Source organism: Hylaeus anthracinus, unplaced genomic scaffold, assembly GCF_026225885.1.
Source record: "Hylaeus anthracinus isolate JK02 unplaced genomic scaffold, UHH_iyHylAnth1.0_haploid 4, whole genome shotgun sequence".
Classification (NCBI taxonomy): Eukaryota; Metazoa; Arthropoda; class Insecta; order Hymenoptera; family Colletidae; genus Hylaeus; species Hylaeus anthracinus.
The window spans coordinates 12672788-12689918 of record NW_026535289.1 but is presented as its reverse complement, the minus strand read 5'-3'; the positions used below and the strand labels follow the sequence as shown (position 1 = coordinate 12689918).

Here is a 17131-nt window from a genome sequence, read left to right as displayed (position 1 = left end):
TTTATTTATTTATTTATGCATTTAGTCATTTATTTCAATATACGGGCATAACCCATTATATAATTATAATTATAAAATTATTCGAATTTTTACGTGGTACAGAAGTATCGGTCAGCGACGTCGTTACAGTTTATTTAACACTTTCGCTGCGGATGACGCGCATGTGTCCTTTGCTTTTTTAACTTAGGTTTTTTAGCCGGTTATTGAGAGTCTAAATTTTAGTGCTTCAGAAATGATCATAAAAAATAATAAATTTCGAAAACATATTTAATTCTTTTTGTTCGGCAATCGTATTCTATATAAAATAAGTTACCACAAATATATGTTTTTCAAAATAATCATTGGACTGCGGATCTTTACGTAAAATAAAATCTTGGCGAACGTGCCTACAAAAATTGAACCTAAAGAGGAAATTATTGTATTCTGCGAATATCATAACACGAACTTTGCTTTCGATTTTTTTTATATTCTTGCATATCGTTTCCATTTTGTAGTTTCTTGTACATTCAAATTTCCTATAAATGAACAAAGATCCGCAGTCTAATAATCATATTGGAACATTTGTGAGAAATTTTTCATTAAAAAAAATTATCATAATTGCAGCTCCCAGCGAACGGCTACTTATTTTCGTCGGCAGCGAGAGCGTTAAATATCTGATATAGCAATTACTTTTTCCTTTGACGTATTCCTGTACGTTACAATCTGTCAAACTTTTGCTATATTCTATCGTAACAGCGTTGGAACGTTTTTAAAAGTATCTCCATCTCCATCGCATCGCGAAACATCACGGTCGAAACGCGTAATAACGACACAGCCACCTAACACAACGGTTATCGACGTAAGCTGCCGCACGTTTGATCGTATCGTATACTTTCTAATTTCGATCGGACAAACAACGCGTCGAAAGCTGTTTATCGCTTTATTCGAGATTTGTGTCCGGATAGGAATTTCGCCCATCTCCGTGCGAATGTAGCAATCGAGACTACGAAGATTCATCGACGATCTCTCGGTTCGTTAAGGTTAACGACGGGATCGTTTGGCAGTGGCGCCGGTTTTTTATTCGGCGATTCTCCTTTTTGCGAGAACAAGCTGCGAAACAACATTCGTACGTCGTCGAACGATATCCGAGGGCCGAGAAACGAACGTGCGGGACGTGTTCGAAATCAGCGCGGTGCTCGTCCGGAAACTCGAGGCCGAGTTTTAGAAAACGACGCTGAACGGTCGGATCTCCTCTCGGGCCGTGTCGCGCGCGAAAACGCTCGGTGAGTTCGACGCGGTCGAGGAGACGCTCGACGCCGGAGACTTGGACGCGTGGTTACGCGGTCACTTGGCGTGCTGCTTCGGGAGATGCCGCTTCATGTGCAGGGCGAGGTGGTCGCTTCTGGCGAACGAACGCTCGCACACGGCGCACTTGAAAGGCTTCGCCCCGGTGTGCTTTCGATAGTGACGAGTCAACTCGTCGCTTCTGGCGAACCGCCATTCGCATTCTGGCCACTGGCACTGGTACGGTTTTTCACCTGGAATCAAAACGGGAACAATGTATCGGCGCTTCGTTACTTTCACTAGGCGTAGCCGTGGGAATTTTTTACTCGCGCGTTCGGAGCCGACTCGCGTAAAAAGGCGAAAAACCGGACGCATTTAAGGGGAAGGACGTTCCCAGATCTCGATTCGTGAGGATGCCGGGAGTTGGTCGCTTTTGGGAAAACTCTTAAGGTGGTCTACCTGTGTAACTTGAACGCGTTTTTCTCGAAACCACGTTTTTAGAATTGGCGAGCGGGATTGCGCAAAATCCATTGCATGAATCAGGATACAATTTTTTTTTCTACAATCTTAGCGGCGAGATTCGTGTTAAACAAATTTTTTTCCAACGTCTATTAGGCATTAAATAGGAGAAAAGATACCTTAAAATATCATTTCTTAGTTTATACGCCACCCTATTAAGAATTTTCAAAATTTTGTGAATATCTCATCGTCAATATCTTCAAAATGTAATTATTAGGGGGACCAAAAGGTACTGTCGTACCATTTACATTAAATTCAAACAAATAAATTCATGACAAGTTTTTATTTTTCATCAATTATGTAATCGCCCTCGTTACCAACAACCTTTTGTTATCTAGTGTGCAAATGTTCAATATCTGATCGATAAAAATCAACTGGTATACAACGAGCCGATATATGATAAACAAGTATTGACATTCACAGAAACGACAATACCTTCTGGTCCCTCTAATATAAAGACGGTGATATTTTACTTTTTTTTGTTTCAGATAATCAAGTACGATCAAATCCTGCTCGCCGAATGGCTCTTCTACCTTTAATTGGTCTCGTTAAAACGCGGTCTAGGAATATCCACATATCGAAACATTGTGATGAAATCAAAAATTAATGTTAAAGCGTCGATCTACCAAATAACAAAAAATTATCGTAATTGCACTGGTACTTTTCCTACAAAAAATTCTTAAAAATCGGCTCGAAAATAACCGTTACACAGGCGAACCCGTTTAAATGTCGCCGAATCGAAAAAAGAAAGTATCTTGGTTTAAGGACGTGCAAAGATGCAGACTCGCGTGTATAAAATACAGATTAAATTTTTGTACTTCGCGAGTTCGTAATCCCTAGATACTTAAAAAGTTATCGGAAAAGTGACCAACTCCCTACTCCGAGACGAATACTTCGAGATCCCTCACGAATCAATTACGAACCCTCGAATCGAGATCTGAGAACGTCTGGAGGGTTACGAGAGGCGTCTCGAAACGACGATAGGACTCGTTGATCCCCGTTTAACGGGTTAAAGCGCCGTTTTGCTCGATCGCCGACGAAGGCGCAGTTTTCGTGGCGGGGAAAAGTTAACTGGACTCGAGGCATATGCATCTGGAGTCCGTTGTATCGGTCGCGGCGAAGCGGAGCAAGAGCAAGAGCAGGAGCAGGCAACGGCAGGAGCAGGATCGATGCTGCGAGAACGCGAACGGATTGCGCTAGAATACAGGTGAGCGTGTTGCGGCATGCGGGTACAGTTAAAGGTCAGCGCGGCATCTCTCCTAGCCTAAGGTTCTACGTACACCTATCCGGCTGAGCAAAGAGCAACGCTTTGTTCTTTAATAGGTCCCTTTCCTTGGCCCAACTACCGACGAATCGCCGCGGCGCAACGGTTCCCGGTTCCACCCTCGAAACCGATGGAATTTATCGCAACCCGGCCTCTTATCGCGACCCTTCTTCCAAGATCGATACCAGCCGCTACGAATCCAACGAAACGCTTTTCGACGCACGCGCCAACCCTGTCCAACCGCGACACGTCGCGACGCTCGCAATCTTCCTCGGCAACCCCGGCACTTTTAATTACATCGGATAAAAAACGACGCGTAAAAACACGTTTTCGACCGCGAGTAATATAACTTCGTTCCATATTTTTAGACACGATCCAAAGAAATTTACGAGTCGCACGGTGGAAGCATCAAGTTTCACCGCGTCGCGAACACGCGCGAGGAATGACGTTTTTTTTTTTTGTACGTTCGCGTTTATAGTTGTGTTTATCCGCGGGTGAGTTAATGTCATTCAGGAATCCGGGATCGATAGGATAATGAAAATGTTTACGCCGCGACGTCAAAATCTTGGAAAGGAATCGACGATGTTTGCGGATCGTTTAGAAGAGATACCGTCGCGCAGTGCACAAAAGTCGAAAAAATCGTAATTGGAAATGGATCGAAAAGTATTTTTCTAATCTTTTTCCAATCCAATTTTTTGATCGAAGCGATACTCGCGTAAGGGTAAAACGCGAGAAAGAACGTCTCTCGTCCATGCGCGGGTTCTTAGAACGGACGGAATTTCGGAGAGATTTCCACGACTCGAGCGCGTAAAAGTGCGCGAATAAATTCAATTACTTACTCGCGCTGATTGGGCAGTTTCTTTCAGCGCTTTAATTATACGGCTCGCGCCCGTAAAAATCCGCAATCAGATCACGAGCGTAACGATGGTTGGTACTACCGCTACCTACTCGCATTCCAATTACATTTACCAATTAACTTCGCCGACTGTGTCTTTCCGCAGCTGACGCGAGAAACGCTACTCGCGCGAGTTCCCCTGACGCGCGTTGTCAACGGAGGTATTTCCGTTCGCCACGCCGGCAAAGATCGCATCCAGTTCCCTCGATTGTATTCCATAAATCACGGCTCTTCGCGCATTCGCTCACGGATCTAAGTGCATTTCGATTCGGAGACGGAAGAAAATAGTTTCGATAGGTTATATCGGATTCATTTATCGGTGCCGCGCCGCTTCTCCGATTTCTTAGTTCGGTATCCGAGCTATTTGGAGATCTAGACGACGCACAGTGGGACAAAACGACGATCGATAATCGACTTTCGAAAAATGGAAAAACTGTTTACGTACATGGATAGAGAATAAGTTGCTGTTCAAGGGGTTAAACCCCTCTAGGATTAAAAAATACAAAAAATCAACGATACTTCAACGAAAGCTAAACACTGGAATTGAAAAGCCTAGAAATAGGCTCCCGGTAAATAAAGTGTTAAAAACTTTTTGAATAATAGGATCTGATCGAAGAGAAGTACATACATAAGTACGGTTCCGTAAATGAAAAGGATCGTAGACTTTTTGACGCGACTTCGTTACGCTTACAGAGGATCGATGAGAAATAATAATATCGCATCCAGACGAGCAAAGGTAGAGAAGTTGTCGGATAGATGGGAGAAAGAAGGCAGGCGGAACAAGGAAACGTATTTTCCGATGAATCGAGTATGAGAGAGGCTCGAGACGTATATCGGAACTTGGATAAATCAACGGGAATTCTGTCGGGGCTCGGTGCTGGTGTGCGTGCATCGGGAAACAGTGAGAGACGACTCGATAGCTGAGAAATACGCCCACGCATGCCGGTGACTCGTTCGCCTCTACGAAACGGCTCTCTCTCTCGCTATGGAGACGACCCTAACCGGTCTTAGCCACACGCACGACTCCCATACAATCGGTATTACCACCGCGAGTGGTATCCATTCACGGTATTACTCGTTCATGAGAATTCCGCGGAGATTTCTTCGAGACCACGGAGAAAAGGGACGGCCCGAGGCAGCTTTCGGTAATAGCCTTTCTTCTTCGTGAACGGCTACCCTTGTCGCGTGCCTCCTTCGTCCGTCGCTTCTTTCTTAACGCGAGATTTATGAAAACTAACGTTGGCCGGTCGTTAGCGTCTCAAGAACATTCTCTCGCAACCGATACGAAACGAGGGCCTCTTCCCGAAGTTCGAGAAGGGTCGTTTACTCGTCGGGAGCCTCTCGCGATCAAAGCCTCTCGTTGTATTACGAACCTGAATCCTGCTTTACGCGATGCGTAATATTTTCGGGGAGAAGAGATTTTCGGAGAGAACGCGAATTATAGCAATTTTTCCGCGAAACGGTAGAAGGAAGAAGCGGAAGAGCGCCGCGAGTAGTCGCGCAGACGCGAACCGATCGCGATAAAAATAGAAAGGCAACGTCGTTTCGCTCGTGCCGTCATCTAATTGGCGAGTATTAAGTCATTCGATCGGTGATTCTTGGATCGTGGCACTGCTCGGATCCAGTTTTTCGCGCCATTCGCGGAACAGCTTGAATTTAACGCCGATTCCTTTTTTCTCTCGCGCTCGAGTTTTTTCCGATGGTGTTCGACGAGTCACCTTTCCGCCACCTTCCAATCCGGGAATTAGACGTTCGCTGTTCACTTTTCAATTGTAACGATTCCTACGCGTCGACTGTTCGCGCATTCTCTTCCCGAGCCTTAACACAGGCTCGTGTTATTTTGTATATATCTCTTTTGTATAATTTCCAAAAAACAAACTATGTAAAATTGTAAATGTAAAAAATCGTACTATGTAAAAACTATGTGAAATCTATAGTAACCGTATGTAGAACACCTTCTGTTCTGATGAAGATTTCGGACGTACTCGTCCGAACACGTTTTCGTCCGAATTCGCAAATTAGTGTTGCAAACCGTTTGCGCTCTTTGTTTTACCTACTCCGCTGTCTTTGTATTACCCAGATCCACGGTTGCATGCAACTAGTTTCAGAATGGTTTGAGACTGATCGGTCGCACCCGTGTGCGATCGGCCTAAGGTGAAAACACCGCGAAATTTCTTCGAAGGTGGAACGGGCGCGCGATCGTTGGAGTCGAATCGCGCTTCTCGAGTCTCGTCCCGGTTTGCGCCCGACTCTCGATCAAACTGTCAGAATCGGCGCGGCCGTGTGTCTCTCCGGTCGAGACGAGTTTTTACGAGGTTGATAACGTTCCAGGTGTCGTATCGCTGAATCGTGTGTGCCCCTTGCCTCGACGACGCCTACGAGCCACAACGCGTCCCCGTTAATTTCGGATCACTTTCACCGCGTCGCGGTGTGCGCCAACCACGAACCGTACGTACATACATACATACACGGTACACATAGCGGCACACCGACCAGTCCAACCATTTACTTTCCAAACTCACGTTTGCCCTAGCCCTACTTTGCTCTCGAGATTATCGTTTCGCCCTGCGTTGCTTCCTCGCGGCCGAAATTTGTCCTGCTGCAACGGTTCGTAATTTTTGCACCGTTAATTCGGCAAGTTTCTGTACGAAGTTTCTGTCCTGCGGAAGACTCTTCGGCGCTTTTTCACGGGTTTCGACGCGTCGAGGCGCCGAGCGGCATTCGGTGGCGCGATACTGTCGCAAAGCGCGCGCAAAGCTGTTCGTCGCGATCGAGGGGAACAGCGGGATCCTTGCAAAAAGTGGATTTTAATCGGCCGGATTTTAAAACAGGCAACGCGATAGCGAGGCAGAGGACACGGTAGAAGGATGCCGAAGTTGGAAGTGTGGATGAAACAGGAATGTTGCTCGCCTCGCGCCCGCGCCCGCGCACAACCGCACACCGTGAAGACTTCTCTCCTCACTTACGTGCCAATCGTTCGGCTGTGTTCGCGTGTACCACAGCGTATATACGTTCCGTTGCGTGTTCCTCCCATGATGCGAGAGAGATTCTGACCTCCTGCGAATGTACCACTCGCCACGCGTCTATACTCGTACGTGCATCGACACTCGTCGCGAATCGCGACTCTAGCACGCTTTTTTTTCAAACAGACCATCCACCGCGAACCCGGAACCCGTTACCGCGAGCAATTCCTCGATCGTCGAGGGTCATTGCCGAACCGAAGAAGTAACACATTCGATTGGGATTGGCGATGCTAGCGGGCTCGAGAACAATTTTAAGAAGCATGGGAAAAGATGCTCGAAGGTAATTATTCGTGATTAAATTGCGAATTTTTATGCATTTGTAGGAAATCTGAACGTCCAAGAGATTACAAAATGCAAACGATATGCAAGAATATAAAAAAGATTGAAAGTAAAGTTCGTGTTATGTAAGAGTTTAAATTGTATACGAAGATGTCCTGTAAACAGGTGGATTTTATTTTAAACAGTGAAATCATGAACAAAATGACAAACAAAACAAAGTAAAACAAAGTAATAGTTTCAGAGATCTAGCGGTGTAGTCGGTATGATAATGGGACAAGGATGAAAGGATTTCTCCTTTACAGTTACGATATTTGCAAAATAAAATAAATTCCTATTTAATTTCAATTTTTGTAGCCACGTTCGCGAGGATTTTGTTTCGCATAAAGATCCGCAGTCTATTTACGACCTAGTCATTAAAATTATCCGCACCAATCTGTACCGCTACCCAAATTTATTGGACGCGTTTAAAGGCGATCCATCTCCTCGTTACGCGTTCGGTTCGCGCGTCTTTCCGCGGTGACTTCGATGCCCGAACGAGTATTTCGTCGAAGCGTAAAATTAATCGTCTAAAATAGTCGACGAGAAGTACGAAAGCATCGAAAGTTGAATGGGCGCCTGCGAGCATTGTCTCGAACGGTGTACGCGTGCGTTTCAGCCCACGTACGGCTCGTCTTTCAAGGGTTTCCCAGACCCTCGAGTGTTTCAACGCGAGCTGCGATGCAAGGAGAATTTAATACGTCGATGTAATGTACGACGCGCGTCAATGCGGCTCGTTAACCTTTTCGCTTTTCGAAACTTCTGCGCGCGCTGTTTCGCTTTCGGCTTCGAGGATGTTTCTGTTTTACCCGTACCGCGTCGGGAAATAGCCTCGAAAGGATCGTTAAGGCGCCGTTGGCCTCAGGCACGGAAAATGCTTGGAACAAAAAGGTCGAGCGTAAAGACGCGCAGCATCTCGAGTTTTAGCGGGATATCTCGATAACAGCAGCCGACCGCGTAAAGAAGAAGAGAATGATATCGTTGAAGGTTGTCTCGAGCGAAACCCTGGACGCGGTCAACGCGCACGAAATTTCCCTATTAAAAATCGCGCGACGTTGTACACCACGCGCGTGGTATAACGCATTCGGGTGTATCAGCGGAATACTAAGCGCACAGCGATATCGTCGCGTTGATCGAGAAACGATCGACGTTCGTTCGCACTCGTGGGTCCGAGCGATCCTTGGATATAGACGCACCATCGTGGACGTTACACGATTTACGAGCGATCGAGCGGTATTCTTTCTCCGATGGTCCATTGGTGGAATGGGATGAGACGAGATACGGAGGTGCATCGCGCGAGAGGTCGGACGGTGAATGAGGTGTTCTGCCGAGACGTATATCCCGTGGGGCGGTTATGTTCGGCTCGGTTTGGTTCATTCAAGACGAGCGCCACGTGCCTAAGGCTCTTCGCCCGCTAACTACGTCGCTGGCTTTCCCATCGCCATTCACCGATCCGATTCAAAAATCTGCGCCGTTCTCCACGACTGTTTCCTCTTCGAACAAGCTTGGACTCGTTGCATCGGTACGCGCCAAATTTAATCGTCGAACACTTTTCACAAAGTAAAGCAAATACTTTCGCAAGTAGCCACGGATTACTTCGCATCCGAGACGAGCTTAGAAAAAAAATATGGATAATCGTTTCTCGGTCAAAGAGCCGACCGAGACACGCGCGAACTCTCAGACCGTCGTCAAACCTGACGGAAGAGGGACGCGAGAGGTGGATAGGCCAACCGTAAAGCTTGATTCGCAATTAATGTAGCTCGTTAAGATTTACGCGCCAGACTTTTATTATCGACCAAACACGCGGCGATAATTAACCCTCTATAACCCTGCGTGACTACGAAAACGGATATCTCTACTCGCCGTCCTCGTTCTTTATATCGTATACCATTTTATATTATATTAACGCTTTATATTCCAGTACAGATGGTACAGTACAGAAGATACAGATTAGTCTAAGATATATTCAACAATGCCAAAGTCTAACCGATCCGTATTTTCCTCTCCGGATAGGCATCGATTCGATCGAGAGCCGTGCTCGCGCGGATACGTCGAAATTTACCGTGGTTAACCAGTTTCCATCGGGCGTTGCGTGCATCGCGTTCGACGGGGCGGGGCGATGCGCGATCGCGGGTCACCGCAAAACCTCGGGGTATCAATTCGAAAGTGGTACATCGCACTTAAGATGCCTCTGGCTGGCATTCCGCGAGAGGCTGCCGAGTGGGCACGCGTGGACGGATCGCGGATCGCGTTCTTCTCGACGCCGAGCGTACGCGTTTCGCGCGAACCGTCGCTCTCTCGTGCCCGTTCCTCGGTGAATGTGCCCGTTCGAATCTCGAGGAATCGAGATGCTGCACGCTCACGCGAACAACCGAGATGAAAACGTCCGGACGATAGAAACGGAAACAATAGAAATTCGCGAGTTACGACGAGTAACGACGAGTAACGACGAGTAACGACGAGTAGTTTTACGCGCGGACGTTTCGCGGTTGGTATAAGGGTTGAGTTGAGGAAGGGAGGAGGGAGGAAGTACGCCAATGGATGGAGAGCGGGAACGCATCCTGAATGGACCAATTCAGCGTGTTGATGCTCACGTATACTCCTCGTCGCTCTTTTTCTCCCCATTCACGAGCGGCTGCATTCTTGGGGGCAAAGAAACCATTCGCGCGTTCGTTAAAGGAACATTGGGCAATTTCGATTTTTCTTGATACAGATCAAACGTTTGCCACGTAAATGATATTTTCGTTGGTATATGCAACAGTTAAATACTGGATTTAGCATGAATGAAGCATACGCCGTCGAGAACACATTCGAAACGAGTATACGAATTTTTGTATTCGGCTAATTTCACTTGTCATTCGTCTCCCGAGTGTTATTCGGATTGATATGTACAAGCGAAAGGTTATAATTTGACCGCGGATCTTTATGCAAAATAAAATCTTCGCGAACATGACTATAAAAATTGAACCTAAATAGGAATGTATTTTATTCTGGAAATATTATAACATGAACTTTCCTTTCGATAGTTTTTATATTTTTGCGTATCATTTGGATTTTGTAGTTTCTTGCGCGTTCAAATTTCCTATAAATGCATCAAGATCCGCAGTCTAGTTATAATAAATTCTAATTAATTATCGGAAATTACATCGTGTCTGTGTGTACAGTCGTTCCATCCCGCTAAAATTCCTAACTACAACAATCCTTAACCGACTTCGAAAAGGAGGAGGTTACTCAATTCGACATACGTATATATTTCTTTTTTTAAATGTATGTTACTCGATTACGTCGAGATGGGTTGACCAATCGGGATGAAACCTGTGGGATCTTGTCTAATGAAATTTTCGAATACTAGCTAATCCATTCGTAACCTCGACGGTTGTTAGCCTGGAACGTTGTACTCTCGAAATTATCCAGCTACCTAATTACGAAATCGCATCCTAATTTACGCGGTAATCCAGTTTCCCCAGATCTCGCGGAAGGGTCTCGAGTAATTGGCGCGTTTTCGCACGGAGATGCCGAGTGATACAGCGCGACGAAAGTGGGCACCGTAAGTTTGAAAGTTGGAACGAAAATATGTTGCCGTCTGCTTCGCCACGACGTTCATCGCGGTCGTCCTTTAAAAGTGACGGGCAAAACCCTAGGTTTTAAATAAATCTGAAGTTTGCCGATGTGTTGGTCTTGTTTCTTTCTCTGGAAAATGTTCAAAAGATTCGAAACTTCAGATTTATTGGAAGCCTAGGGTTTTGCCCAACTCTGCCTTAAACCGAAAGGGCAGTTCCTCGATCGCAAGTCCAGACTTTTCGGTTCCACACGCACCTAGTATCTCGAAAGTTTTATTTTGGAGCAGGTCGACGTCGCGGAGAGTCAGACACCCCTTTGGTGGCTCGCCGTGTATAAATCCACGTAGGTGTAGGTACGAGCGTGTTAGCGTGCAGCGTGTTTGGATATGGACAGGATGTGGGTCGCTAGCTCGAGTCTACGGCGCGGAGAGTCGCATACCACGGTTCGTGCGTTCCTTATACGTTTACATATGATAGAGGCTCCTTTGCGCGACACCGCGAGCACGAGACGGAAACGTTGCGGAGAGACGGAGAGAGAAACGGAGAGGCTGAGAGAAGAGAGACGGAAACGAAGGTTAAACGGAGGTAGACAGCGGAGAGAAGAGAAGGAGAGGCTGCGGGAACCGCGCCCTGCCCACGCCGAGTGCTCGACCTCGCGCTTTCAAACGCTTCGTCTCGCTTCGTAGATGAGCTACATACCTAATTACCTCGGGCCGTTCCTTCTTTTCCTGCCTCCTCCCGTTTTACCCCTAAAACCGCTTTTCCACCCGACAATCTCGCGGACGCTTGGGGCGAATGAAATCGACTCACCTGTGTGTATCCGCTGGTGCGCCTTCAGGTGAGAACTCTTTGTGTAGACCTTTGTACAACCTGCAAAACGAAACGGTTACGAGCACCGTGAGCGTCGGTCCTGTCTATCTTGGTCGGCTTGTCGCTAAGGCAAACGCGTTGCTTGCTACCGGCGCGAATGGGAATGCCCGGTCTACGTGCCGCGCGATTCGCGATGCAATCTCGCCTATCGGTTGCCGATACGAGATACGTACACGACGAACGTCTACGAAAACAAACGTTTCCCGCGAACAAAGCATTAGTCCAAAGATACGAGCGTTTGAATTTGTTGAAATAAATTGATATTAATGTAATTCTACTCGTAGGAAAATTTTACGGGCGTTGAACACTAGAGGTGGACGCGGTTCGTAGAGGATGAGAGACGCGAACACTCACCTATGAAATCACAATGGTGGACGCGTCGCTTCTCGAGCTCTGGGTTGTTTCGCCTGTTGAATTTGGTGTTGATGGATGGATGCTGCATCCTGTGAGCAGGATTCATGATGGAGGGCTGGGGATAAGGGGGAGGCGGCGTCCGCCTCGGTGGGGCCCCGATCGGCGAGCCAGGGTCGGAAATCGGCGGCGTCAGCGGGGAAATGTACATCAACCTGGTCATCGAGCCGTAGAGGGGCGACGTCGCGCTGCCACCGACCTGGTTCCCGCCACCGTGGTGATTCGACGTCGTGTCGTTGTTGTTATTATTACTACTGTTGTTATTGTTATTATTGGTACTATTGTTGTTGTTGTTGTTGTTATTTATATTGTTGTTGTTGTTGTTGTTGTTCGAAGGGAAGGTTTTGAAGGCGGGCGTGGTGGTTCGATGATGAACGACTTGAGGAACGGTCGGCGGGTTCTGGTGGCCGTTCGAGAACGTCTGCACGGGGTTGGAGGCGGGTGCCTCGAGAAGGTGCAATGTCGGAGGCGGTGGCAGCGGCTCGGTTTTGATCTCGACTGGCGAGAGCACCGGCGACGCGACGTCGTCGGTTTCCATCTTGACGTGCGACTGCGAGCCCAGCATGTCCGCGTTCTCGGGGTCCAGCTTCTGAATACTCGAGGTGATGTCCTCCCAGAGCGGAGGCCTGAGGAACACGTCGTCGTCGTTGCCAGCTGGTTGACTTCTCGCCGAAACGAAACTCGCCTGCGGCCGACACACCGGCCCCCCGACTTCGAAGAAATCCTCCATCTGCATCGAGGACTCCCTCGTGTCTTTCTCCGGGTCATCTTCGTCGAGTTTCTGCAGCCGGTCGAGGTCCTGTCTACACAGCAGCGTATCCAGGTCCGACGTCTGCTGAAAGCAAAAGGAGACGGTCGAGAACACGCGTTTCTACGCTTGATTCGGAATTCGCGAAAATGAACTCCCTCGGAAGGAATTTCCGCGGGACGTTCGACGTCACGAAACCGTACGGATTTACGTCGATCGAAAACGGCAAAATTAAACTCCGAGATGGGAAACAGAAAAAAGGACGCCGTTCGATCGAAGACGTCGATGATACTCGAGGAGACGAGCCGGAGTAGGTTAAGCAAGCAGGCGGACAGGTAAACGAGCGAGTGACTTGCGGTATGCTGATTCACGAAAGGGCATACGGCGCGTTGTTCTCGGTTAATATGCAACGAACGCATCGAGGGCTGTGCAGCATGAGGTCTCCCGCGTCCCCACGCCTCGCGCACGAATCCTACGATGCATACGGGAAGGTGATACGGAACCATCCCGAAGGAAAGAGAAGGAGAGGATAGGGAGAAGAGTTTCGACCCGAGGATGGGAGGGAGCGGAGCCGATGCCGCGTCATTCTTTGCATGATTTGTACACGCGCAACACCGCCCTCGTGTGCCACGCTCACGACGAATGCTCCAACTCCGCGCGCAGACCGTGCAACATTCGTAAATATTTTAATGCGTCGGGATATAACAGGCGCGACGCCCCTTTCGCGCTCCTTCTCAAACAACCACGATGCCATTACCATTCTTTCCGATCTTCTACCCTTCCTTCCTTCCTTCCTTGCTTCGATTTCACCTATTTTCGATATAAACATCGCGGAATACAGCTCGTTTCATCAGCGGTCGGAATATGGAATAAACATTTTTGCATCCGTCGAAAAATACCGACTCGCGAGATGGAGAAACGGTTGTCTCGAAAACACGGTTCAGAGAATTTTCCTCGAGCGGCTGGAGGTCTCCGTTATGGCTCGGATCGAACGGAACGGTATGGAATACGTAACGTGAATGTTTAAGCGCGATCGCCGGGACTCGATGTAGTTGTCGAGCTGTAAAGAATTCCTGTCGCATTGCAGAGCGATGTGTTCGTGGTATTATCGCGAGGGACTGCCAATAACGCGGCGAGAATCAACATTGGCCGAACGTTTCGTTTTTATTGCGATAAACTTATTAAGAGGAGCGAGGTGACGTCGAGAGGCACCGAGTATGATTAAAATACGAGTTAGTTGATCGTGTACCTCTATTTAATAAAACACGAGCTGAAAATTTACCGATGACAACACAAATATTCCATCAGCTGACCAATCTAAACGTATTAAATATTATTATATATTATTTTTAATATGTTTAGATTGGTCAGCTGACGGAATATTTGTGTCGGAATATTTTCAGCTCGGGTTAAGGTCGATTTATGTTATCCGTTCAGCTACGCATGCTCGAAAGGAAGCAAATTGGACTCGACTATTGGTTTTATTACGCGCTATCGAAGGCATACGCAACTAATTCGCCGCGAACAATGGAATAATTTGCCATCGCCGGCGTGCCTCGCGAATCTCCATTGCAGCGAGCCGCGGAACAAACGTCGCGAACCTGTCACATCGCAAGAAAAACGAGGTTTACAGGGGCGGAGCGTAAAATTTTCCATCGACACGCAGAAGCGAAAAGGTCGCGAAGGAAAGCGACGGGATCGATTAATAAGAACCTGGTCGGAAATTTTCGAACGATTCGGGGTCCCCGTGCGTCGAGCTTATAGTGTGATTTATGAATTATTTACACAATGAATTATTCATCGTCGGAAGATTGGTATACTCGCAACACTCGATCGTACCTGATATGCAATTTGAAAAGGAGTATGCAGCGAGGCACGATATGCGCGCTTGCGCGCGAAACATTATATTTAAATGGCATATCGCCTCGGTCGGGACGCGATGCATCGAAAATAACCGTCGACGATCGCAAAATGCTGCCTTTGGATCGTCGGGTTCCGTTGAAAACATGGAGAAATGCTCGCCAAAGCTTTCCCAGGGATTCCTCTGGACGTTAACGAACAAATCGTTACGTTGCTACGCGCTTTAGCGATATTTTAACGCGGATTCGTTTCCGCGTTAGGCGCGCAGCTCTGCTTTCCTTGTCATTTACCATGATCCACAGTCCTCGTAAACAAACGTTTCGAAAAAAATTAGCTGGTGAGACCGCTTGATATTCCACGGTATCCGACTCTCTTCTACCCTCGGTCTCCCTCCCCCGTGCCTCTTTTTTTCGCTCTTTGATTTCGCTCGATCGTGTCTCTCGATTCGCGCTGCAATAATAATAGCGTGGAGCGCGAGCAAAGTTCGTCCATCCGGCTATTAATGCGCGTAATCATAGAGCCAGGGTCGTCGGTGTTAATAATGCGTTTTCGAGTCTGTCAGAGCGAGAACGAACACCCACGCCGTCGATAGATAATGCGTCGTCATCGTAACTGCCGTGCGAGATGAAAAACGTTTCTGTCTGCGTTGCCTCGCGCTCGACCGTACCCGCCTAGCATTTTTTATTCCGACCAATCGCGGCCTCCGCGGCCAATCAAAGAAACGCGCGAACGCTGCCAACGATTCCCGCTCTCGTTCGCAGAAACACGCGCTATAAATCGACCTGCAGACCGCGTGTCGTGCGAACAGAGGAGAATCGCGGAAAGAGGACGAGTTGCCTCGATGGGGGATCCCCGACTCGCGAGACGAACGAGGAATCGATCGCAGTCGCGCGCCTACCTGTCTCGAAAAATACCGAACTCGAACGTACGCTAGTCAGGGAAAACGAAACAACGGCTTCTGCATAGCGTAACGAGCTACGGATGATAGACGAAAGAGAGATGAGAAAAATGGAGGAAACCTAGTCGGAGATTTCGTTATTGTTTCGTAGATTATTCAAAGTAGGGCCGAACGCACACGGGCGCAACCGATTGGAAATTAGTGTTGGAAACCGTTTTAATTTCGTTTTAGTTTAGTATTTAGTTTCGGAGCGGTGTGAAACTGATAAGTTGTGCCCGTGTGCGATCGACCTGAGAAAATTGACCCGGTCCTGCAGGAGTCGCGAGTCGTACTGGTCAGACGTTCTGGTCAGACATTAGTCGCCGTCCATATTCTCCTTAAACGCGGGACCGATGTTTCTACGTTGCGCGTTCGCTGAATAAAGCGAAAAAGTGTGAAAGAAAGCGTGGTGACGCGGTACCTGCCGGAACAAACGAAGTCTCGAGCACGGATGGCCGTAAAAGAAAGCGTGGAATTTCGTCCCCGAGCGACAGTCCACGGCAGTTTCTTTTTCAAATGAAAAATACCCATCCGAGTATTCGATCGAATAAACGTCGGGAATAAATCACCGTCCTCTGTTTTTATGCAACGTCTATTATTCGAATGAAATTTCGTCCAAGTCCGATGTGGCCAACCGTGAAACGGAAACGCTCCTTCTCCGCGGCTCCCGTCGTATATCATAATTATCGAAAGCGAATCATCGGATGAATTCAACGGCGATATAGCGACAGCTTTATCGTTCGGTCTATTTATCGGGTCTCGGGCCAAATGGGACAAGAAAGATGGATGAAAAACCGTGACAAGGAAAGCAGCCATACGTGTTCGCGGTAACGAAGCGTAGCGCGCAGAAGCGAGCTCGCCGAATCAATCTGGCGAGGCCACACCCTCTGACCTAAACCCGTATTATCGCGATAGACGTTTAGGGAAATGTCAGCCGCGCAATGTCGGCCATTTTTGAAAGCTACGAGGCTTTTCTGACAAGGATGACCGATCTTCCGAGCCCGCGCCGTCGTCTTTCCGTTCGATTCGCAGGATTCGCTCCGTTCCCGCAACTCGAACGTGTCGAAGAGTAAAACCTCGTCGAATATTTACTCGGGAAAAGGTTAAAAGACGTGACGCGCTCGATTCGCGTCCAGACATCGAAAAACCACGGATCGTTCCTGGTATCTACGATCTCGCGGTTGCTCGTTTCCGTCGTGGTTCGACGAGCCTCGAGAACGTTTGGGGAAGGACATGCGTCACCGGAACTGGAAAAGGGAAGAGCGCAACGTTGTACGAAAATAATGGCGACTATACAACAGTGTCGTTCCGTGCACGGCAAGCCAGTAATTTACTTAAATGATGGCGCGAGATGGCCGACGCCTGTGGCCCGAACCGACTACACGAGGAAGAGGAGGCAGAAAGAAAGAAAGGGAGACGAAAGTTTCGAGACGAAGGCGTAAAGAAAGAAACGGAGAAGGCGTGGC

General features: G+C 47.9%; 1 protein-coding gene across 2 annotated transcripts in view; it reads right to left on the bottom strand.

Annotated features, from left to right (window-relative positions):
• Positions 1-226: 226 nt before the first annotated feature.
• The window catches only part of LOC128894654 (Krueppel-like factor 8), a 61037-nt gene continuing 44132 nt past the window's right edge, over positions 227-17131 (bottom strand). Inside the window, exons 2-4 of one of the 2 annotated variants that reach the window (XM_054156540.1) lie at positions 12064-12955; positions 11650-11709; positions 227-1517 (exon numbers count right to left, since the gene is read on the bottom strand). In XM_054156540.1, coding sequence (XP_054012515.1) covers positions 1324-1517; positions 11650-11709; positions 12064-12955 — 1146 coding nt within the window. In that variant the 3' untranslated portion in view covers positions 227-1323. The remainder of the gene's footprint in view (positions 1518-11649; positions 11710-12063; positions 12956-17131) is intronic. The other variant, XM_054156541.1, reaches the window with a different exon arrangement.